Here is a 27,367-nt window from a genome sequence, read left to right as displayed (position 1 = left end):
TCGTGTCCCCAACTAATTAGGCCTACTGTATAAAGTTCTTACCTCTACGGCATTGAAAATTATTGAGGGTAGCGCGAGTCGGCGGTCTCATGCTGCCTGTTGTCTGTTGGGTCGTCATCTTCGTCGTCTGATACGCTCAGGTTGTCTGAATGAAGAACCATATCAATTATGTCCTGGTCGATGAATTCACTTTCTGAGTCATTGGCTGCTAACCACTCACGTATCTCTTCTTGGTTAATTTCTTCACATTCCGACAAAATGTTTTGTTAAAGTTTTAATATTTTCTGTCGTTTCTTTACCATTTTCTTCTTCAGGATCGTCAATTAAAATCCCATCAAAAAGTTTGTTCCAGGATTTAAAGATTTGATCTTGGCCCACGACTCAGAATACCAATAAACAATATGTTTCATTGTTAAAGATTTGAGAATCAACACTTTTGGATTCATTTGTCTTCTGTGATAACAGATGTCTTAAGAATGTTCCTCTATAATGTCTGTTGAATGTCTATATTACTCCCTGGTCTAACGGCTGAATTAAGTTCGTGACATTCGGTGGCAAAAATCTGACAATTGTCACCATTTTGTAGATTTTGAGGGTGAGTTGGCGCATTGTCAACAAGCAACAATGCTTTGATGGGAAGATTTTTTGATTTTAAAAAGGATTTTACACTTGGGACGAATTCATGTTCGAACCATTCTAAAAATAAAGTGGTCGGCATCCATAAGCTTTTTTGGCCTCTATAAAAAGCTGGAAGTGCTTTTTCGGAAATATCTTTTAGAGCTCTTGGTTTTTTTGATTTCCCAACACACATAGGCATCAATCAGTGAGTGAAATTAATGGAATTGTTTACGTTTTGCGATAAAAATTTACTTTTTATTGTCGAAATTATTGAAACTCAGGCGTTTCGGTTAAACGAGGTTTCGGTTAAAAAGGTTTCGGTTAAGGGAGGTTTTACTGTATATATATATATATATATATATATATATATATATATATATATATATATATATATAATATAATATTAAATATATATACAAAAGGAACATTTTTATTCTCGAGAGAGGAAGAGAGAGAAAATATATCTTGTGTCTCTCTCTTACTCATTATCTTACATATGTAATGGTTTCACAGATTCATTCTCATGCAAATTTCCAACGCCGACCGTGCGTATAGAAGTATAACTTCAAAAATCCATCGACAAGAGTGTTACTGGAAGGCGGAATTGCGCTGCATTATCGATGGTATTCTATTCCTAGCAAAGCAAGGATTTCCATTATGAGGAACTAAGGAAGACTGTGATTTCAGCGACCCATCCAGTGGAAAGTTCTTGAACACAGTAAAACTTATATCGCTTTAACCAATGGGACAACGATGTCCCTCTTCAACTACAGATTGAGCGGCATAAGAAAGAGCAAATCTCAGTATTTCTCATATAAAATATAGGATGAATTCCTTGAAATTATTATTAAATATAGTTTATATAAATTATAAGACATTTTGGATGCTAAATATTATTCCGTATCGGTTTGTAAGTAGTAGTTCGTTACGTCAAAGCAAATACATCGGAGGTAGAAAGTTTTATTGATTTTCTCTCAGTTAGTGACAAAATAGGTGAAGGTCTCGGTAAAGAAATTTAAAAAAAATTATGACAAAGATGGACTAAACTTGGAGAACTGTACAGCGCCCAATCCTATGACAATGGAGTAAATATGGCCGGGAAGTATAAAGGAGTTCAGTCCAAACTACTTCAGGAGAACGAGTTAGCATATTTTGTCCCGTGTGCTGCTCACTCCCTAAATTTAGTTGGTGCTAATGCGGTCAGTGCTACTCGTGAGGTTCAGAACTTGAACAGTATTTATTATTTCTCTGCGGCTTCAACAACAATACACCATGCTTCAGAAAAGAAATAAAATAGAAATGTACAGAAAAACGAGAGGCCTACACGAAGTTCACAACATCAACTACTCCAGAATCCTGAGACACCTATAGAAGAATATGAAATGAAATAAAGCAGTTGGTAAGAAGAACAAAAAATGAACACTGGGAACAGTTTACAAAATGGATGGAAAGCGACTTTTACAGTACACAAAAAAAAAATGGAGATTTATAAGAAACCAACGGAAAGAAATGACGTCCGATCAAATCACTGGCGGTGGTCCAGTGATTAGACTGGAAGTCAATCTTCCTCCGCCCATTGAAGGAAAAAAGATTAGCAATAACAACACGGGCGGAAGAAAAAGGATCAGAGATAACAACACGAGCGGAGGAAAAAGGATCAGAGATAACAACACGGGAAAAGGATCAGTGACTTCCTGTCTAATCATCGGTGACCCTAGCGGATTCATATCATGATCAGAATTAGCGATAACAACAAGGTCTAAACGTGTAAATGAAAAAAATCCGTAAAAGAAACCACAAATATAAAATTATTCCCACCTCTTTAAATCCCTATAAAAAATCTAAGCCGCTATACAAATCATTAACAGTCACTATGTCGTCATGATTCCTCCGCCTATTATACACTACTTCCAGTATTTCCTCTCTTGCTAGAAACTTTCTTATGGAAACTTCCACTGCTGTGCCTTTGCCAAAAACGCACACACACACACAATTTGTACAAACCCCAGCTCCAAGTGATATGTGTGTTCCAATGTATCAGTGGGACCCACATGTCCGAAGATCAAACCGGTCACACTCCTTAATGGAGCGGTATCTATGTGACCCCAAGCTATAACCAACTACTCCTCACCATCGCAGGATATAACGAATGAGGAGGCTTTTGTACTGAGCGTTACTTTGGATGCCCTGGCTACCGAGCTCACGCTTTCGCACGTGACGTCGATGCTCAGGTTTCGCGAATGTAGGTCCTTTGACTTGCCTGAGGAATATCCTGAGGGGCGTCTTTATGTTTGTGCCTCAGAATTCACTTTAAGTGGTTGCATCGTTGGCAAAACTGCTGTAACAAAGGGTTGTTAGTGAAGATTAATAAGATAAAATAATAATAGAAAGACAGTAGCAATGGGTGGGGTGGGCACTCCAAGGAGTATCCGACCACACACCCCTGTATATATTTTTTGGTTTTTATCTTTTACAGTATACCTAACTGGTTAGTGAAATAAAACATAACTAAATAATAGAAATAAGATAATATAGGAATTTTTAGACTTATTAGCTTAGACTATTGTATGGCTATCTCATTCTTTATTAATCTTCTGGGTTATCTCTATATCCTGCTAGCTGCTGCCTGGGCCGTCTATGTATCGTCCTTACTGGTAAAAACGCCAGATCTAACAATCCGAAAAAGAAGTTTAGTGTTTCTTAGTAACAGACTATCGAAAAAACTTCTCCTTGGTAACGATTGCCAGAAATCAAAATGTCAGTGTCATATAATACCAACAGCGATATTTAATTTTTAACATCCAATTTGCTTTACATGAGCGATGGCCACTGAAAGAATAATTCCCTCACCAAATACTTTGGTCAAATATGATAACCCAGTTTTAGTGTCTAAACATGAAGCTAAGCCGGGACCGTCTGGAGTAAGTTTGTGTGTTTATATTTAGATGTTTTTTTCATAATAATCTTTTTTAGCTTGTGTTATACATACCTGTTAGTTTTACTACTGCTTTAAACTTATTGTATCTTCTATAATAAATAAACATTATTAAATTATTTTCTTTTTTGAACTGAATATATATTAATTTGACTCGATTTTTGTTTTCACCTCTCTTTTCTTTTTCCTCGGACGTAGCTAATGTTTTATTTTGTGAAATTTTATTTGTGTTATCTTTTTATGTCACGTGCCACGACTGTGCGTTGATCGAAGACCTAGAACAAGTCTACACAAGATAGTCATGACATCAAGATAGTGTTAAGTAGGACGAGAGCGAGTTTTCATCCATACTAGGCATAGCCTACACAACATCAGTAACAATAATGAATTACGGTTAATAAACTTAGCAATAGCACTAAATATGACAGTTACTAGCACCTATTGTAAACACAAGAATATACAGAAGATAATCTGGACCTCCTCTGATGGAAGAACAACCAGTCAGATTGATTAAAAAATTCAAAACAGCGAACAGACGTAATGAACTGGAGAAGTTGTGTAGGCGCAAACATAGACTCAGATCATTGTTTAGTGATCTCAATATTGAGGGCTAGAATATCAAACGCCTGCAAAGAAAATAATTTGACTAGAAAGAAATCGCATGTGTAAAAGCTAAGAGATGCAACAGTTGCAGAACAGTACTGAGATATACAAAATATCACCAACAGGTTATGGAATCAAAATGTAAACGAAGAAGGTTAGAGAGATATAGACTCTTACTGGACCAGACTAAAGGAAAATATTGAAGCAACAGCAAATGATGAAATCAGAACAGAAGCTTGTGCCCGTAAAAATCACTGGTTTGACGATGAATGCAAGAGCAAAGGAAAAAGCCTACTGACAAATGCTTAACCTACGAGCTAGAAAAACTATAGAGAATTCCCAGACAAAGAGAAGAAAAGAAATATGATACACAAAAGAAAGAAATGAAACCACTTAAATTAGTGACCTAAATATATAGATAAAACCTTAACAGAGAGAAAGAATTCGGAATATTCTATCAGAAAGATAAAATCAACAGAAAAGAATTCAAGGGAACTACAAACTAATGCAGAAGTCTAAATAACGATCTATTAACAAGGAAAGATGTCTTGAATCGATCGATAAAATATTTTTATCGTGTACTTAATATAGATGAAGGAGAAGAAAACCTGGAAAACAAAAAAGATGAGGTAAGTGGAACAGACGAGAGGAAAGAGGAGCAACCTTTGATTCTTGTAGTTAAAGACGCAGTTAAAAAACTAGCCAGAAACAAATCATTTGGAATAGATAACTTTCCAGCTAAACTTCCTCATGTTAATGGTATTCTGCCAGTATAAGTGTTCATTTGACACCATAGTTCATTACTGGCAGTACGCATTGATCTTTGTACTGCTATTTTTTGGTGCATTAATTTTAAAGACATCCCCCAAGCTTCTATATACGGTCCATTTTAAACTAATTATTCTTTGTAGTTCCTAAATTTGATTGTCTATGTTTATCCTAACTTCATGTCCTAAATACTTGTATTCGTTTCATAGACTTTAGATCCGTTCCTTTAGGTTTATCGACGTATATATATAGATGTATATTTTTCTCTTATGTAGGAAGATGTAGGTAGAAGAGCGACCTTAACGGCAGATGTAAAACGAGAAACTGAAGAGATTCTAAATACGATCCTGCCACCAAAGGAATGGGAAGAAGAAGGTCAAATGTGGAGACAATGTGTCTCGACAACTCCAGCCACAAGACTGGATGTAGTGAATTTACAAGAGCAACTAGATATGAGATTGCAACAAAGACAGGTAAAATCTAGTTAGTTTCACTATTATTTTTTAACCAATAGCTATTCTAATTATATATTTTCTTTCTAAAGTCAGTCATCTTTTGTTTGATTAGGATGTATTGAAATCGCTGGTTAATTAATTAAAATAATAAATAATTAAATAGACACTTGGCGTGACTCATAAATGTTATCTGTACAAAGAAAGGGACTTACCATTTGTTGAAATGTTGTTAATTGGCAGGTAGCGACGGCAGCAGTAAGATCAGCGGCCAACTTCGCGATGAAAAGGGATCGGCTGGGTACCACCGCGAAGAAAAGTGTCATCTTCGGCGGTAGATCATACATGTAATCATCTCGACTTCTGATTAGTTATTAGCCGATTCTGTATGTATAGGGGTAAAAACCCGTACTTAGAAATTCTTGTTCGAGGATGGTCTCGGGACAGTTCCAGCGTGTGTTTCAGGTATCTGTTCCGAGATACTTCGAATGGGAGTGCCATAATAAATTTAAGCTTTTGTATTGCGTATGCAATGCTCTTTTGGAAGGCAATAATTTAGATAAAATCGATCATCGCGATCATGCTGATGTTGCCCTTTTGATTGAACCGCCAAATGTATAAAAATTAATAATTGTACTTATACGAGGATTGAGGATTCCTCTAAATTTATATATGCCATATAGGTTCTAAGTTTTAAAAGTAGCAATAAATGGGAAATATGTCATGGATCTAATTTTTTGCACATACATAAGTGTAATAATCTACTGAGGTTCGTTTACAATGTACCTAAGTAACGGTCAACTCCAGTCTTCTTCTTCTTGTGCCACTCCTATCCGAGATTGGAAATCATCAAGACTATCCTGACCTTGTTTACAGCTGACCTAAAAAGTTAATTAGTAATTCATAGAGATTTACATCAAATTGACTATAAAATTAAACATATTTAAGTACATGAAGTTTCTACTCTTGGACACCCCATCCGTAGATACACCGCTTATCTTGATAATTCATATTGTCTTGCAAGAGTTACTGCTTTTTTGTGTTATTTTATTCTACAAGAATAGATAACCTTATTTTAGTGAAGTTGTATCATCTGTTTAGTGCTTAGTTTTCAAGTCAAACAAAAACTGAGGGAATCAGCTTTTGTCAATCAGTAATACTCTAAAATTGCTGATAAATTCTAACAATTACCTTTTTATTTTACGAAGGTATAATCTTGATAACACCTTATATGTCTGATGATTTTTAAAATTATATTTAAGACTGATTTTAGAAGGAATTCCAAAATTAATCACTAGCAAGGGACAGTAATCGCCATCTAGGAAGAACCAGCACTAATTCCCATTTTTGTACAGCTCCAACCAGAACTGTGTTGATACATGGTTGATACCGATCACCACACTTTATTAAGATTATCACCCACTAGCAATTTCTTGACATTTCGGAATACTACAGATACGCAATTTTGGTTTTTCCTATCTGGCGTTTACAATAACAACGTTTTTATATTAAGCAGTTATATTTATTAGATCTACATTTATTTAGGCTAGAGAAACAGGTATTTGTCCCGTGAGAAGGGAATTATATACACAATGTTTTGACGAGATTATCAGACAAGTAACGATCAATTGCGCAGAACGAGGATTATTGTTATTAAGAGTAAGGGACGAAATGCGTATGACCATAGAAGCTTATCAAGCTTTATATTGTAGCAGTGTAGCATTTGGTAAGTTGCTCATAAATCTTAATGCTAATGTAGGGTAAATATAATATACTTAATTTAATTACTTACTCAAATTGGGGTTAATTATACAGGGTAGGCAACTATTATAGAGATTAACGGCATTCAAGGAAGATATAGCTCATGAGGACAGTAGTACAGTTTAACTACCGTTGACAATATGACGTAAATTCTATAAAATCGCGGTATCCCAATCTATCTACTTGAAATTGTTTCATATTATTTACGTATATTATTAAAACGAAAAATTCATTCAATAATATCAGAAGTTATTCCTAATAATAAAAAATTACATTAAAAGGCATCAAGATCAGTCTTTATGAAAGTTTAAGACTAGCAATGATGCATGACACTATAATATGTTTCAGAAATGAGAAAACTTATTACAAAAAGAAAACGAAGTGGTTATTAAAGTGGGGAAGAGAATCGATACGACTTCTAAAGAATTTCTTACAAGGATGTACTATATCTCCGTGGAACATATTTAAAAGAAAAAATACGGAAAAGTTTAAGTACTAGTGAGAAACAAATATTTAGACACATATAGTCCCTGCTCAATTTATTAGACTAACTTAGCAAATCCTAGTTTTCTGTGTTTTATAATCAATTATAATTATAACTATTTTAGCTATAAGTAAGAAACATAAAACATATGATAGTATGTAGTAACCTTTTTCATATTTACTGAACAAAAACAACGTAAATTATTACAATATTTTACTATAACAATAATATTTTGTTAAGCCACCCTTGGCTTAACAAAAGGGATTTCAATGGAAACTGATTCTATCGACAGAAGCTTGTTGGTAATTATTTCCTTGGTTAACTCTCTTTGTAGACACTCCCAGACATTTTCAATAGGCTTCATGTCTGGTCATCATTTTTAACACTTTTAGCCGTATGGCAAGGTGCATAAATATCTTATGGCTATACCAAACTATTCGTTCACTTGTGGAACCAATCTTGTCTGCAAAACGCTTTTATATTTCTCGTCGCATGGTTCCTTCTACGACATAAAAACGTCCCATACCTTTCCACTAATCACCGACCATATCATTATTGAGGTGTAATGTTTAATTGTGTTAATTACATACCCCTTTTCATATTTTCCCCTGGACGTCTGGGTCTTGTCATCCATAATTTGAAATGTGGCTTTATCGCTAAAGCAAACCTGTGAATGTGAATAACAATTATAAAGTGCGAAAATAAAATAAAATTTACCTTACGCCAATCGTCAATAGACCAGTCTTTATGCATCTTGGTCCAACCTAAGCGATTTTTGAGCATTTGTGGTGTTAGTTTTGGCTTCTTAACAGGCCTGCGACATTTGAAGCCCATGTGATACAAATTTCGGCGTACGGTGGTCACCAATACTGAGCATTCTGCTTCTTCCAACTTATTTCTTAGATCTGTATGGGTGGCCCTTGTGTTATGTGTTACAGCAAAATTTTTTAAAATTTCTTGCGCCCTGTGGGTGACTGAAGGTTTTTTTGCCACATCGGCCCTTCCGAACTAACGTCACAGGCCGCTTCTTTTTGAGTTTTTGACTCAATCTTCTCACTGACGACTGGAATACACCACATTTTCGTGCTATCTCTCTGAGTAAGTGCTGTATTCTCTAATAGATTTAGATTTACCCATCTAAAAATTTCATTCCAAGATTAATCGACCTGTTTAATGATTAAGAATTAACCAAAATCAAAAGTAACACTATTATGTAATAATGTCAATATTTACTAGTGTAAATTTGAAATAAACTGACCGCAAATCTATGTTTTAAGTAAAAAACTTAAAATGTAAAAAAATTAGTTAACCCACACGTTCTACTGTCATCTGTAAATTTTCGACGATTCTAAGAAAATTTATACCAGTTTCTACGTAACTATGTTCCCAATAGCTATGCAACCCATTCAACACCTTAGCATCCAAGTGAACATACTTCCAGTGCGATTGAAATAAAAAAAACTGTAATTTTTATTTTTAATCTAATATATTGAGCAGGGACTATATATTAAGCTTTGCATAAATTGAATAACTCACGTCAGAAGAGATTATAGGAGGTTTCACGTTAAAAAAGATAATAATAAAAGAGAAAATTAAATAAAAATACCTAGGATAATAAGGAAAAAACATCAACAGAAGAAGAGTTTACATAAAGATTAGGAAAAACAAGAACAGCAAACAACTCCATTAGGAGGGTGAAGCCGGATCATAAAAACAAAAAAAAAGTATATTATAAGTATAAAACATTGCTAAGAAGTATTGTGATTATGACATACGGTGGAGAAAATTGACAAAGATGGACAGAATAAAAAATAAGGAAACAAGATAGAGAATTTCACTAAAAACGTAAAAACAGTCGAAAACCATGAGTTGCATTATCAAACAAGACTTGGGACTTATAGTTTTCAATCGATAAACAGATTAACACCTTAATTTTGCATTAAAATAAAATAGGAAAATCAAGACGCCTGTTTTCGTAGTACGGTAAATTGCGTGACAAAAAAATTCTCTTTAGAGATAAAAAAATTAGTCTGGAGAAAATTTTCAATAAACAAAACGATATAGTTTTTGCACGGTCATCCAAGCAAGTCCGCGAACAACGATCAAATAAGGACATTTTCCTGTCCCAGTGATGGTTTGGTGGGGAGTGTACTATGACGGCGTCACTTTTTTACAAGTTGTGAACAATATGCCTATGGATATCAATGAATGTCTTAAAAGTCTTAGGCTCTGTATTCAGGCAAATAGCGGCCATTTTGAATATATTTTTTTGTAGTTTGCAGTTCAATATATTAGTAATAAATTGTGCAAAAAGTTTTCAAATCAAATCAGTAGTTTAAATTTTTTTAGCTAAATACCTTGTATCAATATGTATGGCTAGAATAGGTATAAATATCGAAGAGAAGATATTCAAAAAATACATATTTCCTTTCATTTATTTACAGAACACTTTCATTCTGTCATGTCTTAATTATGATGAAGCCCTTTTCTATATTTTCAATTTTTTTTGTAGGTATGAGAAAGGCACTACAAGCGGAGCAAGGCAAGTCAGATCTCTTCGAAGACGTGGAAACTTTAAAGAAGGAAAAACAAGATTTAGAGAATCAAATTACAGAACTAAAACAACGTGCCGAACAGGCCGACAGACGAGCAGCTGAAACTAGGTTAGCTGAAGAAAGGAAACATACGGAAGAAATAGCCTTTTTGAAGAAGACTAATCAACAACTTAAGGTAAGTTGTTATTAATTTTAAATTATTTTTTTTATAATTGAAAAAAGCGCAACAGTATTTTAACAGAATACTAACAGTTTGTAAATAATTAGGAAACTAAATACAAAAAAGAAAATAAAGACCATCGATATCCTATCCAAGAACCTATCTTAGCAAGTAACTATTGTTCGTTTTTGTCGTTTTTCACAAACACGGATTTCTTAGAATAGATGAATATAGTTTATGCTCTAATGGCAACATTTTTCTTGCTTCAGAATGCTCTTATTTAGTTATATTAGGAGAATGATTGAAAAATAAAAAAATATCTACGACTTTTGCTATTCCCATGGTTTAGCGGGAACCATGACTTGAGATTCTGATCAATACTACTTATTTGAGCAGTCATTAATGCAGAGTTGTCAATGGAGAAAAGAAGGGTGGTTCAATATACGAATAGTTGAGTCAAACCCTCATTCGAGATATTGATTTATCACTGGAAAGGACAGGGCTTCTGGTATCTAGACTAAAGTAATGGAATCTTCTCCAACGCGAATGGAGGGATCTAATATATCGAATAACATACATCGGCAGCGAGATCTGTTGCCTATTTTGAAGAAGTTTTGATTCGATGAAATGTCTAAATGTGGACAATGATAAAACTGAGTGGAAGATATTCACAAACTCATCCAGTTCACAATGGCAGGCATCTCCCTTATATTACTATTAGTTATGCAGCCTACCTGAAGGCCATACCAACATGAAAGTACTCCCCTACTCAATATGATAAACACAAAGGGAAAATATATTGTGATCTGAAAATTAGAAATGCAGTTAGGCTACACAAAACAAAAGAATCGCCACTGCTGGAGCTTCTCGTGGATACATACCAAAAGATAATTTACTCCCACCCTTACCTATTAAGCTGGGTTTGTGAGTAATGAACATGGAGAAAAATTCGTTCAGGATCCTTCAGTAATCGAAAAAAGGTACGTTGGAACAAAGCTATTGATTTTGCGGATTACTGCTGGCTAATGTAGAGTATGTCGAGATGCCCCGGAACTTACTTAAAAGAGACAAGTTAAAACACGGCTATCAAACGAAGCCAATAAATACATTCGCGATCATAAAATCCGGGTCACCTTTTTTTGCCTCTGGTGCAGTAATAACCTTTTTTTTAGGCTAACGTATTTTTTATTTGTCATCAATGTTTGTTTTGAAAGAAGAAAAAACGGTTTTTTATTGTTTTTATTGAAAAAGCAGAAAACAAACCAAATTGTTGATAAAACAGGCATACGAAAAAAATGGAAAATACAGAACGTGGTAAAATGTCAGTGAAATTTCAATAACTAATATCATGTATTGCCTCCACTTGCTCTAATGACCTCTTGCAGACGACGGGGCATACTCTCAATTTTTCTCTGGATTACATGTTGTGGTATGTTATTCCACTCTCTCACTAACAGATCCTTAAGCTCCTGTCCGTTGTTAGGAGGAGATGTTAGGGGTTGAATACGTTTTTTCAAATCGTTCCAGATATGTTCGATAGGATTCAGGTCCGGAGACCTAGCTGGCCAGGGTAACCTCGTAATTCCAACCTCGTCCAAGTATTGCATACTGATCGTGGCAACGTGCGTTCGAGCGTTGTTCTACATAAAAACCGTGTGTTTTCTCCAAGTCTTGTCATGGTATGCATAACTTGTTCTTCCAGAATCTCCGTAATGTCCCTTCGTGCAGTTAAGGACCCATTTTCGATGAAGGGTAATTCTGTGCGGAAGTCGGAAGATACACCTCCCCAAGCCATGACCGAGCCTCCACCAAATGGCATTCTTGGAGCAATGCAAGCTTGTGAAAATCATTCACCGGTTCTCCTCCAAACTCTTACACGTCCATCGGATCCAGTTAGGCCGAAACGGGATTCATCTAAGAATAACTCTTTGCTCCAATCGTTAATTCCCCAATGCGCGTATTGTCGAGCAAAAGCTTGTCGTGCAACTCGATGCGCCAGGCGAAGTGGCGGTCCTGTAGCCGTTTCCCGAGATGATAGTCCAAAAGAACGAAGTCTTCTCCTGACTGTTGCAGCGCTAACATTGCGATTTCGTACTTCCTGTAGACGATTTCGATGCATAATCGCAGTTGAGGTCCGGTTTCGTAAAGCCTGAAACACAAAAAAACGGTCATCTCGTACCGTGGTCATTCTTCTTCGTCCAGAGCCAGGTCGTTTGGATAGCAAACCCTTCTCCTGAAAGCGTTGAAGCACTCGTTGAACCGAAGAAAGGCTTACGCCAACAGTTCTTGCGACTTGCCGTTGAGTGTGACCGTCTTTCACAAGCGCAACAATTTGTGTCGTTTCAACGACAGTCAAGGGTATTTTTGGCAAAAAGTAAACAATAATAAACACTAATAATGGTACTAATAAACACTTATGGTGGCAATAATAAACTTTTGTTCGTTGTGTTTGAACAGAAAGTCGAAGCACAAATGAGACATTTAAAACAAGAGGCAGTTACAGGTACCGTTCATTTTGGGAAGTGTGCACTTTCCTGCGAAATCGGCACTATTGAAATTCTTTGTTGCAAAGGAAACCGCTAAGCCGACAACAATTCCCAGAAACATGCATTAGTTTGTATTTGTGTTATTATTTACGATAAAGCTCGTTAAAAATGAAATATCGGTGATTTTCAAGGTGACCCGGATTTTATGATCGCGAGTGTAGTTCTCTTCAATCCTAGTATCATTTAAAATATATTATTAATTTAGAACTCTTGAAACATAGCTCTCATTAAAAACAATAGAAATGGACTCTTTGTATGTACCATATAACAAATATTTTTTAACTCTCAATGTCTAAAGATAGCAAGCATATAGCTATTGTATTCGTTTTTTTCAATCCAAAATTATTAAGATTTGTATGAACTGAAGGAAACATTACAAAAAATTGAATTCGTTTTAGTTAAAGTACACCTGTTTAAAGTTGTTATAGTCCATACAAAAATCGTTTAACTGCCTTTTCTGGTTTTTTTTATTAATTTTGTTAAATGATTGGCGATGATGATAAACCCATCGAGCAAAAAGACAAAAGAGGGAATGTAAAGGTAGTGGGGGCAAACATATTGTTAGACAGGAAGTGCCATCTTGAGAGGCCAAATTAAACAAGGAAAGAGAGTCTTTCCTTGTTTAAGAAATCAAATTTAGTTGGGTTATGTTATTATTTGTCCCAACTGTCACATGAAATCTTATTTATATTTAAGTTTTTTAACAATTGTTTCACATTTTAGACTGTTATCGTTAATATTTAATTAAAAATTTCTCGTCTAAGACACATTCTGAAAATTATTTTATAGCTACTGTTAATAAGTGTCGGAAAATTTAAATTTGGAGCATTCGCATTTCCGGATATGTCCGCCATCAGAGGCCTTTTTTTTGGTCGCCTTTTCATAACGATTAGATTCCCTCTTTTGTCTTTTTGCTCGATGGATAAACCTTATGTATTTTTTTTTGTTTCAGACTCAACTAGAAGGTATCTTAGCACCCAAGAAGTAGACAAGAAATAAAAACGCCAGAGAAAATATATAGTCATTTATTAAAAACGTGGAATTGTTTTTTCCAAAGCACTTTCGTATTATATTAGTTACATGTATATAATATATTGTCCCATTCGCTATATCAACATCTGCGCCGCCGTCTTCCACATACAAGAAACATATAGTTAGTAATGAATAAACAATAATCGAAGATGGCGACGACGCAGACTCCATTATACAATATAAAAAAAGCCTTGGAAAGTTGTTTATACATCGATAAATTCATCGTAATAAAAATATTTAAGATCTATAAATATTTTGTACAATAAAAATAATTTAGAAATATATTTTAAATATAATTTTAACAATAGTATTTAAAAATCCCTTCCACCCTGGTGAAACAATTCATGAGAAAATACAGACTGATGAGTTGGCAACACGGCAATTTTTAAAATATAGGAATAGCAAGTAAGTAGTGCACTTTTCAAAATTTCTATGTTGCCAATTCCCAACTTACAGATACAAAAATTCTACTTTTTACAAGAGATTAAAAATGTTCGCATTTATTCACTAGTGCTTTCCCTTTTTGGATCTTTTCCGTCTTCGTCTTTTGTTCGTAGCTCCATCGGCGGATTCAAGCGTTTTTTCCTGATCCGTTGTCGGAGTGGGAGGTTCGGATATTTCGGATACTGATTCTTCCTCTTCGATGTCGTTTTCGCCCTGGTCTAGTTTAAGGGACTGCGGCTTCAGAATATCGTCGTACTTTGTTAATTCTAGTGATATGATTTTTTCTTGGATTTGTTCCACCTAAATAAAGTAATTAAAGATATGTTAATGTGCGAATATTGAGTAGACAATCTGTTAGAATTTTTGGAAAAATTTACTACTTTGTAATTACAATCAATATTTTATTTACATCCCAAGTATATAAGGTATACTGTATAATAAGTATATACTGTATATAAGGTATACTATAATAATTAATAATTATAATTATAAACAATGAAACCATATATAAAGGTAATAAAAATTTTAAAATAGAAACCTTATTTAAAATACACCGCTTTACCAATATATTTTTGTTTTTTTTTTAAATATAAATCTGATAATACAATTTATGTATATTCACTCACATTAAAGTCTGTTAAAAAAGGGACACAGAAAAACCACGTGTTCCTTATATTAAAAATTATTTTAGAATAAAACCTTTCAACAATTGAAATTTTTTTAATTAGAAATAAAAAACGAGATGTGAGTGACCGAAAAGAAGAAACAAATCTTTTTTATCGTATACTCACGGAGCGATGGTTTTTAGTTTAATTTATTTAATTTGATTCAATTCCACTCGATTTATTTTCCATCAGATAGACTTTTGTTCTGCCAGTTCATTTTGCTGAGTATATTTTCTAGACCGGCAGTGAAGAGCGTTAGTGATATTGCATCTCCTCGGACGCCTCTAGTGGTGTTTTTTTTTTCTTGTAATATTCGAATAAGCGATGAATAGCTAACATCGAGTACTGGGGCTGCTTTTCGAACAGATGTATGTAACTTAAGCATAACAGCCAATTTTGGTATCCTCACTTATTTTATTGGCAGCTTATTTTGTTATCTTCCTAACATGGCCCAGCTTGTGGAATTGTTTCTCTATTTGACTAATTGTCCCTTGAAATATGTGCGGCAAATCAAGAAATGCTTCGTGAAATAAACGAGCTACTTCCATTTGCGTCCGTGTCTTATCTCTACAGCCAATCATCTGTATAATTGTAATTTTGTGCCTTTCTGGCTTGCGGTTAATGAAATTCAAACGAGTATAGCACTGACAACTACTTCTGTCATGGAACAATAAAACATTGGCATTTTAAACCAAAGTAAACAATTTTTTATTTTTTTTTTAACATATCAATAGAAAGGAATGCTTAAATAGTTTTTGCTTGGCAGTGGTAGCGACTTTCGACAAATAAATAATTTTCTTTTCTAAATGTGATTTTTTGCATTTTACTTAATATTTCCGTCAAATGAGTGAGGAATCTAAAAATTAATTAATATACAGGGTGTTCTATTTAAAATAATCAAGTTATCTACCATTATCTGATACACCCCGTATAAAAAGTTTTTATGGAAAAAAATGAGCAACTATACTAATCGATGTGTTCGACCGTTTTTTTGAATACTCTCTCATTTATTTATTAGTTAATTTATTCCATTTGGCTGACACACAGTGTATGTATTGTTCATTGAAATTACGTGTGTTTTATGTGTATAATTCAATTAGTAGTGAAATTATATCATCAACAGGGAAAAAAATAAAAACTGAATAAGGGAAAAATAATAAGCCATAATCAATTCAGTGTAAATGATGTAGCAAACGGTCTTTTTCAGAATTGTTGAAACCAAAAAAACCGATCTACTATCCTTTGAGTTGAACAGTATTCATAAGGAATATTTCGAACATTCAAATACTCTTCAGGGAGAGGCCAACAAGACTGAAAGTAGTTTTTTTAGGTTGGTATAGTTATTGAAGGGGCCTGCGTAGCGCAAGCGGTAGGATGCTTGCCTCGCATGCCGGTGGTCCGGAGTTCAAATCCTACCGCCGGCAAGAACAACTAGACATTTTTAAAAATGTCTATTGGCCCCAGGTCGACTCAGCCTGAATAAAATGAGTACCTTGGGTAAAACCAGGGGTAATAATAGGCGGTTGAAGCGTAGCACTGGCCATGTTACCTTCCTTGTATACCGTAGGCCCTAGATATAGCAGACTACCCTGCTATACTCCCAAAGCCGCAAGCGGTATAAAACGGGAGACTATTATTATATAGTTATTGAACTTGATTGTGAATTGGCTTTTCAAAGGTTTTTTTGATTTTCTTATCATCTGTAGATCTTTCCAGTCTGTATGTGCTTCGCTATTAATTGAAATCTTAAACACTTTCCGTGTTATGTTATTTTGTATAAACCATTTAATTTTATTAATTATTTCCACCTCCAGATCATCTGATATTTATGATCATTGTACTATTCTGTAGTTTCAGCTTATATGTACTTTCAACACATGTTTGAAATCAATACACAAGTTGTAAATTGGTATGTTATATTCAGCACATTTTTCATGTATCTGTAACGGGAACAATGGGCAGTAAAGACTTCTTTACTGCCCAATGTTACACCTTATAAATTGGTATTAGCCACCGTTATATGATACACCCCGTATAAAAAGCTTTTATGGAAAAAAATGTGCAACTATAAATACTAATCGACGTGTTAGACCGTTTTTGGCTGACACACAGTGTATGGAATCTTATAATGTTCAAAATACAGCAACGAAAAAAACTTGGTTAATTTTTCCAAAAATTCTGTTACTTAATTATTATCTTATTACATATATACATAATTAAAATTTATATTACACTTTATTAAATCATATGTACAGCTTTAATTGGTTTAATGTATATAAAAAGATTAACCGTAACTATTAAAAAAAAGAACACCAAAAGCTGTTCTCCAAAACAAAAGCTTTAATGGAAACCTAGATCAAATTTATTATTTAAAAGTCAAATAATAAAATTACCTTTTCATGAAATGAAAGGTTAAACAGAGCAAGACAATAAAACTTACTAATACCTTAACCAACACTAAGGGATAAATAGACACATTGGGTTTTGACATGAGATAGTAAAATTGTATATAATCATTTTGGCGATCTCTAAACCAAAATTTGGCTTACTTTGATATTGTTTTAAACAATGCAAATTTAGTGATTTTTAATTAGGAGTAACCGCGGTCGTATGTCAACCTTGATGACGTGATTGAATACATTTACTGAAACTAATTTATAGACTATTATGTGATTGCAAATAAATTAAGAAAATATTTGCCACGATAAAGTAAGGCGAAAAAGTAAAGTTGGGAGAGTTTTCTGTTCTTCCTGTAAACTTTGGATGCTTTGACATGTGAATTACTCCGACTGTTGTAAAAACAACCTCTTTATAATATTGTAATCATATTTAGGTATTTAGTTATTTTACCTACTTGTACCCGCAACTCGTCAGCTCTCGTGTTAATGTGTTTGCGACTCTCTCCTTCATAATCTCTCTTCACCCCGCGTCATACAACTTAGGACAACCAGTGCTAATTTGCCTTTCGGCAAGTAAAGACGGGCTGGGGTGTGTTGTCGATCCCGAAAAGTGCGTGGTGCGTAAGTGATAAATGCGCTTGTAAATCCGGTGTTTTGTGTTAAAACGTATAAAATCGTTTTCATCGTTCTTGGCGTGTGCGTGTAAAAACACTTGCAATAAGTTGTTTCATCTGTCTTTCCTGTCTAAGCACGATTCGTTTACCTCCTCCAGTGGCGGAGCAAAATGTAGCATGTCAAACGAAATAGTAGTTATAAAAGAAAATTATAAATTATTTTTCATTAAATTTCTAATAACGGAATATACGTATAAATTGCGAAGAAGTATTTTTCTAGCTTGCAGTACAATAGGACAGGATATAACGAAAAGTACATTTTAAAAGGATTTTGAAATATACCCAAAAAAGTGTTAATTATTTAACCCACTTTAATTAAAAAATGATAAAGATTTTTTAAGTTTTAAGCACTGTAGCGAATTCTGAACTGTTACAACGTACTGACCTTGATTAATTAGCTAATCAGTCAGCGTCTTCACTGGAACTGTCTTCATCATTGGAATCTTCCGCCAAATCGATGATAATCCTACTTTCATTTCCACATATGTGACCATTTTTGCCCAGTCGTCCTGAATTAATTTTTCAGTATGGTTAACACAACTCGCCCACACTGCAGGTGTTGCCTCAGCTAATGCATCGCCCCAAACTTTTTTCACTGTTTCATCTCCACGTCCATGTTCTCCAATATGACGATCATAGTATTGTTTAGAAATGCCCCAGACCAACTCAATCGGATTATATTGACAGTGATATGGAGGCAATCTCAAAACCTGATGCCCATGTTCTTGGAGTAGCTCGTCTATAACGTACCTGGTATTTTGTGGTTTATTCTGGCGACAAAGACTCAATAGCTCTGTCTTGCCCGAATCGCCGTCAAAAATTATTTTTTTCGCTCGTAACCATTCTTGTAAGTCCGATTTTTTCCAACTGGCATTCGGTAACTTTTCTATTAAAGAGCTATGGTATGAGGCATTATCCATAATAATTAGAGATGGTTCCTCCAACATTCGTATCAGCTTTTCGGAGACCCACTTTTTAAAAGACTCTTTATCCATAGAATCAAGATTGTCTGCACTCTTCGATTTCGTAGAAAACAGTAATCCAGCATCTTTAACAAATCCTTGCCTACTTCCGGCATGTAAAACAACAAAGCGTTTACCTGTATTTTCGTGTCCTTTTCTGATGCTTTTCACACAGTCATCTTGCCAAGTACGTTTATATGCCCCTTTTAGGAATATCCATGTTTCATCTAAAAAAACGAACTGAAGTGGGCTTGGACTTAAAAAATTTCTCATATAATGCTTCAAAAAATACAGTCGTTTGGAGACAATACATGGTTTCTCACATAGCACTCGTCTACTATTTTCTAGTTTGTATGAAAACCCACAATTTTTCATAAGACCCCGCAAACTTGTATCAGAACCGTCATAGAGATGCTTGTTTCTTAATTGTGTATTTAGAACTTTAATTGTAACGTGCTCTCCTTTTGCTTTCATGCCATACAGTACATTTCTAATCTCTCCTTTTATAGTATCGCTGACATCATTAGTCTTTTTTTTGTACATTACGTGACTCTCCTGGTGTAGTAAGAGCTGCCCCTGTCTTGTATTCACTCTTTATTCTTGTCACTGTGCGAAGACTGATTTTCAAAGCGTCCGCTACTCGTTCATGTAATGATGATAACGAAAGCAAAGGTCCGTTGTTTTATTTTTCTTTTTTAAAAAACTCCAATAAATGAACTACACATTGTCGCATTTCTCCTGTTATCGTTTTTCCCGTCATTTTTTTTTATTAAGTAGAACAATTAGTTAAACAACAAAAAATAATAAGTAAAACTGTTCGGAACAAATTCCAACAATAACTGACTAAAATCGACTAAAACAACATAAAATATCAATGGTAATTGCTACAATTATAAACCTATTAGCCAGCTCATTCAAGAACAATGCCACAAGTCATTACTGCAATGGGTATCGGAAGAGAGAGAGTTAATTTATAATAAACTGGAATTTTTAAGGTGTCGAGAGTATTATTTTATGTAATGGAATTCCACCTAGTAAGAGCTGAAACTATTAATTAATTAAAAACTGTTTACTTATAAAAACTATTTCATCAGCTACTTCAAACCTGCACAGATCAGGGTAACATGTTAAAAAAAACACGTCACTGCAGCTATCTGTATTCGTAAAGAGGCCGAACTTATCACCGACACCGTATCGGCCAAACGCATCGGTGTTATTGCTACAATACTGGGAGACGTGAGTGGTCTCTTCATTCCCTTCTCATCGCACTTTTCCATGACGAACGTGACTCGCACAATTGAATTACGCATCTGTGTATCAGAGAGAGACGAATATTAAAAATTCCGTAGTAGCTTATTTCAGGCACACGCCAAGCACGATGAAAACGAGTATACCAGTTTTTCTCTCTCAATTCTATGTATCTCTGTTACTGTTACTGCCTTCCAGCACTGTAAAGCTAATGATATTTGTATACCTCTTTTTAGTATTATCAGAATTGCGATAATTATCAATGTTGAATCAGCCCTTAAGTTCACTATAAATAAATCGAAAGAAAAATACATTTTAATTGTTTTATTGCTTCAGTGGTCCTTAATAAATATTTTGAAGCAATTAGGTGTTCAACTAGCCTCTCTTAAATGTGGAAAGTTTGGTAATAAACTTTACCCTCTCCACCGACCACACACTAAACACAACTAGTAAAATAATAGAATTACGGCACAGCTTACACCTTGCCTCTATACCATCGGTTCGAGAATAGCATGTCGTTAAGTGCAGCAGAGTAGGGCAAAAGAGAAGAAAAAGAATTCCATCTGCTTTGTTTCGTATTAATTGCCATATGCACTATAGAATATTGCCGAATCTTAGAATTTTTTATTCATGTCGGCAAATTACACGTCGTTCTTAATATTCCAAATGAATATTAAATATTATTCATTTTACATATCAACTTTACATACATCTAGAAGTAGTACAATTGCTCCGTAGAGCCCACTATATCGCAAAATACAAATTGTAATGACGACATATGAGCAACACAGTTATGTTTATGATGCCAACAGATACTACTTTAGCGATTCAAGTGATATTAGGTATCTACTAGAGAGTTTCAAAACCTACCAATACATATTCTGGTACAGTCCCATAATACAATCTATTAAAACTTGCAAAATCAAACTCAATGTCTCTATTTATTCCCAAAAAATATACCATCAACACTACAAACTACTAAAAAGAGAAAATAAACGTGTGTTAAAAACTAACCAGAATGGTGCACAAAAGAGAGTCATGCTGATTTCATAAGCCATCAATTTTTGCTTTCTTATACCTCTCTCTCAATCAGCTTCTCTACGTACTCCACAGTTCTCACTCGCTTCTCGCCGTTTTCGTCGATGTATTCCTCCGTCTTTCTCGTTATCGTTTCTCCCAACACCTTCTCGCTCTCTCTAACGGTCGTGTTGCCGGGTTTCGTCCTTACGGCCAGCTTGGGGAAATCGGCGCTCGAGGGACGTAACTGAACATGCGTTTAGGTTAGTGTTTATTTTATTAGTAACACACCTGGACTAGTCCAGTTATTTACGTTTTCAATACTACTAGTTAAAAGAGTATTAGTAAGCGGTGTTGCCAATGTTGTAGTATTATCAGGGAAGATAGTGTAATTTTAAATAAAAATCATATTTTTATAGTTTATACTTAGCAATGGTGAGAAATGTATATATGAGCTCTGACATGTACAATATGTAAAAAATATATACATATTCATTTTTAACTTTTTTGAAGATAATTTATGTATCAGGGTTTAGGCTATAATATACTTCAGTGTATGCCTTTCCATCATGTTTTCATTTAAATTCATAAAGAAATGGCGCACAGGTCTACAAGAACCAAAAAATTATAATTTCTAACTAAAGATGGGCATTCACGTTCCGATTTGAAGTCCCACTTAGTAGGACAACTGGTTAGATAGTCGTCTCTACTCACGCTCCGACTTCTAGCCTAGTCCTAGTCTGTTTTCACTGTGATGTACATCGCTCAGTCAAAAAATATGTTAAGTAAAGCTTACGCAAAATATAATTAGGAGGAGGAAAGTGGTAGCATTGTGCTTGTTAACCTCACCATTTGAAAAGAAGGAAAAAATGATTAATGAAAAAATTATTCGTTGATCGTGTGAACTATTGTGACACAAAGTTGCTCAATGTCATTGATGCGCATCAACGTCAAGCGCTGATTGAGGAAAGTTTTGATCAGACTTCCGACTCCTCTATTCACGCTCCCACTCCGTTACCAGTCAGTAGATGGACCTTCGAAACATCCCTCTAAATATTCCCACTTGTACAACTAGATTTCCAACAATCTAGCAAGTCCACTCACGGTCCGATATCGGATCCAACATCAGAGATTGGACCACAAGTCGGACTAAATATCGGAAAGTGAATGCCCCGCTTAAGCTAAGGGTAAATAAATATTGAAGATAAAAATTGAAGAATATTGTATGGAATTGTTAAAAAGAATGTATCATGCGCTTGTTAATGTTTGGTTGCGAACATTTTTGTGAAGTTTGTAAGTTTATATCGATTATTTATGACGTTAATAATAAATATTTGAAAAATTTCAATATTTGAACATTTGGCAACACCGATTAGTATTTTAAAGAAAAATTAAATGTTAACAACAATACATGACAATTATATATAAATATAACTTTCGCATGCAACACTTTCTACTTCCAAAAAACAATAGCAGACAGACGATAATAATGACTCTGCCATGCACTGTTAAGAGGCTCTTCCTACGCTCTAAAAGAGCTTAAACAATTAATTAAAACAAATACAAACTTAACTATAGTTTATTATATCGGAATATATTTTATTTTTTATGATTGTTATTAAATAATACATTATAAAGTAATGGTACATTGTGTTCGCGTTTTATAGGCATTGGTCCACAATTTTTTCTTCCTGAAAGTTCGTTGCGCTGCGGGAACGGAAGTAGACATACCTTCCTATCGTTCATATCACTCAATTATGATCTTCCTCCATCTCAAGTATATACGCTATTTGTATTTGTCGGTTGGTCCGGATCGATATTGGAATTCGGTGCCTCTATGAAGATGTTTTGTTTTTCGTAGCGTAATGAAAAAGCTATTCTTTACAATTAAAATTAGTCGGTCAATTTCGATAGCCTCTCTGATCGTCCGTAGATAGTAATATGTAATGTTCTACTAAGCAGCTGTATTTATTCGAATAAACTTTTGTGGTTGTCTTGTCTGATTATATTCGGCCTCGATTCAACGCAGGACATACTGAGTGGAGAAATTCCCATCCCCGATAAGGCAGGCTACAATGCCTAATAAAGAACGTCCGATTAGTAGATATAACTTCAGGACAGATGTGAATAAAGAATAACCAAACAAACACTCGCGGATCAACTGAGAACATGACATGGGTTGCAGATACGTCTTTAACTGCGAATATTTTGATACACACTCAATCATACAAAAACGCATACACACACAAACACCGGTACACAAAATACACATACACAGATGCATATCTAAATCATGCCCAATCGACCAATCACCAGACAGCAGCACCACAACTGACCACCATATGATGAGATTTGTTATGCGACTTTTGCGCTCCTCAATCCTGATGTGTGACACCATCATGCCCAGTGTTCAGGGGAAGCATGGCACAGGGAAAAAATGCTCCCTAAGCTATGCCCCAGAGAGCTGGTGAACTCTGAGGAATTGTACCCTTGGCATGGTATGGGCGCGACTACCGAAAATGCTACTGTCAAGTTGAATAAGAGGACGTCAGAGTTCCGGTCGTCCCGGAATAAGGTGGAAATTATCTGTAGATGATTTAAGAAGACTCAAATTGGAGGATAAAAGTAATGGACCATAAGGGCGAAGGAGAATGGTCAATCAAGCCATGGACCTACTAGGTTCGATTCGATGATTATTTTTTATGGTATGAGCGCAGTTAAAGCTGAGAGTATTTAATCCCAGCTCGTGGGAATCAAATAGACCCGAGACAAAAAGGGATGTCTCAGAAATGAGTAACAATGTAAAGGAAATGAACAGAGACCACGGTCGCGCAGTCTGTATCCGTCTCAAATAGGTCTCAATAGGCCCAATCACGATCCTACAGACAAACAATCAGTACACTAAGGCAGCTTCCACAGAAGTTGCTATGTACTGTTGCTAATGCGGGTTAGTTGTCACGTTAATGTATGAGCCTTTGGTGTACTAGAACCAACCTAAAGATATATGGTTGAGAGATTATACATTACAGGTCTCAAGGATTTGTATAGTAATTAATGGAAGATTTTAAGTCGATTGGCTGCAGTATGACCGATGTAAAACCGACAGCTGCAGGCATTACTAGAAACAGAGTTTGCAACTAAACAGGATATGCTTTTCAAGACTTTGAAATACAAACCTCTTTTGAGGTTTTTGAAGCGATATTTATGAAAAAGCGAAACCAAACCAAAATATCGGAGAGGACCACAAAAAATCAAGTGGAGGATGTTAAAAGATCAGAAAGAAGGTCTATTCAGGGCAAAAATAGTATAAAACATGTATGGAACATGAAAGAAAGTCCTAATACAATTTGGAAGAAGATTGCCAGTATCATTAGAGATACTGCTATTGAAATACTTGGAAAAACGTTAGAAAAGAACTTAGAGAATAAGAGACCTGGTGGTAATCTAACGAAGTTCAAGAAAAAAATAAGAGAGAAGAGAAGAATATATAGACAGTGGCAAGAAAATAGGTCTGACACAGATCTTCAAAACTGTACGGTCGCTACAAAGGAAGCAAAAATGGCAAATCAAAAGATTTATAAAATAACCAAACATAGAGCAAAGAAAGCAAAAGATTTTAATCAGATTAGATGTATCCCAGATGAAAATAGTAAAATACTAATTCACGAAAAGGATGTCAAAACGAGTTGGAAAAAGTACTTTGACAGGTTATTAAATGAAGAATTTGACAGACAACCCGTCGAGTTAACGGAGAAAGTAACAGTAATGGTGGCCAAAATACCAAACGAAGAAGTGGCTCAAGCAATTCAAAAAAATAAAGAACGGAAAAAGAGTTGGACCAGATGATATTCCTGGGAAGTTTGGAAAGCATTAGGAGAGACAGGGATAATTTCGTTAACAAGTCTATTTAATATAATTATGGAAGTTGGACAAATGCCAGACGAATGGAGAAGCAGTGTATTAGTACCTGTCTATAGACAGTGTTAATTGATAGACGGATACGTGAAAAAACCGAAATAACCGATAATCAGTTTGGCTTTATGCAAGGCAGATCAACAACAATAAAAAACAAAGGCTAATATGGTATTCATCGATCTTAAGAAAGCATATCACAGAGTTCCTCGGGAGATTCTGTGGAGGGTACTCAATAAAAAAGGAGTCCCCGGTGAATATGTAAAGTTTGTGAGAGACATATATGACGGAGTAACAACTAGTGTTAGAACACGTGTGGGAGGGACTGATAAATTTCATGTGAAGGTAGGATTGCACCAAGCCTCAGTGCTTAGTCCTTATTATTCTCATTAGTTCTAGATCAAATAACAGGGTAATGTTCCATAGTGCTTAATGTATGGTGATGTTGTAGAGTTAGTAGCAAATAGTGAAAGCAAAGTGGAGTGACAAAAAACGATAAAATGAGTAATGATATTAGGGTATTAGGGAATAATATATTAGGGGAAGTCTAGGGGTGGCGCCAATTGTTGCCAAGATAAAGGAGCATAGGTTTAGATGGTTTGGTCATGTTCAACTTTGAGACGTTAATCACCCAATACGAAGAATTGCTGATTTGCGGGTTCCTGGAAGTAGTAGGAGAGGAAGACCAAAATAGACCTGGGGGAAGACGCTTAGGCGTGACACGTCGGTAACGGGTATTAATATTGACATGACCTAAGATAGAAACTTATGGAGAAATGTAATTACGGAAGCCGACCCCACATAAGGATAAGGGCAAAGAGAATGATGATGAATTATATCAATTGCTGAGCTTAACAGTTTAGTAGACTAAATTTTTTTGACAAATCTTTGTGTTTTTTTGTCGAATTGCACCTATTCTTCATTCGATTTTATTCTACAATATTGTGGTAACCAATATTTACCATTTCGCATCACGTCATCAAAGTACACTGCTTCTTTCTGGTTTTTGGCCGATGCATTCCAGAATTGTTTTTTAGAGATGCAATAATACCCTAAATCATAACCCATTTTCAGCAGATTGAAACTCACGTTACGAAATATACTTCTCATCGGAATGCACATCTACGTTTCTCTTTTGAAAAATTGACTTCCTGAGAACGATTCTATTCCTCGTTTAACATACATTCTGACTACATTACTTTTTCTTTTTGTTTTTAGTCATAATATTCTTGGCATAAAAATATCTCTGGTATTTTTGATTTGTCTTATTATAAAGATTACAGTATGAAAGTTAGTTACCTATACCATTTTTGACTTACCTCATTTGTTTGTGGAAGCCCGTCTGTATCACTTATTTCTGTCGTTATCGGTGTGGGTACTTCTCCAGATCTCACAATGTCCGTCATACTCTTGATAACCATCTGCGCTTGCATGGCATCGTGTTCGAGGGACTTGAGTCTGGCAGCTCTCCAGGCCGCTCTCTTTTCAGCTCGTAGAGCACGTTCTTCGGCTGGTGATAGGGGAGGGTCCTCTTCGTCGGTTAAAAGTCCTTCTTCTCGAAGTTGATCTCTCAAACGTCTTTCTGCCTTTGCTGTACGTACTATACCGATAGTACTCGAAGGCCTAAAAATTAACGTATACAAAGAAGTGTTAAAATATTTGAATATTGCATTTAATAACCAGATGCAGACTGATTGACAAGGGATAAAAGCTACTTTAAATAAAAAATTACTATCAGAGTTTTTAAAAGTATTTTTCTTTATTAAGATTTACTAATTTTTGCATACGCTTAAATAATTACCGAAAATGTTTTCTAAAGCCTAACAGACATTGTTTTTATTATTTAAAAACATTAATTAAATCTGAAAAGGTTTACAAAGTTGAAGAAATGTCATCTTCTTGAAAATACTCTGCAAACAGAACAGTTTTTGAAATCGGTTTTAATAAAACATTCTAGCAGTAAATTGGTATTTTCTAGCACATTCTAACACTTTTGATTCCTTTAGGTCCTGTTTGGAATTATATCTGACTTTTGCAGTCTGCAGTGATAAACGAGAAGCAGTAGCGAAATATGAGCAAAATATACGATATATAACTATACAATACAGAAAAAAATAGTTTTGAACAAAAAG

General features: G+C 34.9%; 2 protein-coding genes across 8 annotated transcripts in view; one reads left to right on the top strand and one right to left on the bottom strand.

Annotated features, from left to right (window-relative positions):
* The first annotated feature begins 3,345 nt into the window (after positions 1-3,345).
* Dnali1 (Putative inner dynein arm light chain, axonemal Dnali1) lies at positions 3,346-13,973 on the top strand. The gene is made up of 5 exons (XM_072523907.1): positions 3,346-3,539; positions 5,200-5,397; positions 6,922-7,102; positions 10,134-10,351; positions 13,835-13,973. The coding sequence occupies exons 1-5, from the start codon at positions 3,441-3,443 to the stop codon at positions 13,868-13,870; spliced, it is 732 nt and encodes a 243-aa protein (XP_072380008.1). The 5' UTR covers positions 3,346-3,440; the 3' UTR covers positions 13,871-13,973.
* scrib (scribble planar cell polarity protein) overlaps positions 13,893-27,367 on the bottom strand; it is a 417,253-nt gene continuing 403,778 nt past the window's right edge. For 5 of the 7 annotated variants that reach the window (XM_072523901.1, XM_072523906.1, XM_072523905.1 and 2 more), the window contains 3 exons: positions 26,555-26,858; positions 21,385-21,570; positions 13,893-14,658 (listed from right to left, as the gene is read on the bottom strand). In XM_072523901.1, coding sequence (XP_072380002.1) covers positions 14,422-14,658; positions 21,385-21,570; positions 26,555-26,858 — 727 coding nt within the window. In that variant the 3' untranslated portion in view covers positions 13,893-14,421. Of the gene's footprint in view, positions 14,659-21,320; positions 21,571-26,554; positions 26,859-27,367 lie in introns of all 7 variants that reach the window. The other 2 variants (XR_011950110.1, XM_072523904.1) reach the window with 2 other exon arrangements.

This window comes from Diabrotica undecimpunctata, chromosome 2 (assembly GCF_040954645.1).
Source record: "Diabrotica undecimpunctata isolate CICGRU chromosome 2, icDiaUnde3, whole genome shotgun sequence".
Lineage (NCBI taxonomy): Eukaryota > Metazoa > Arthropoda > Insecta > Coleoptera > Chrysomelidae > Diabrotica > Diabrotica undecimpunctata.
Note: the sequence above shows the minus strand (reverse complement) of the source record. Positions and strands in the feature narration are given on the sequence as shown.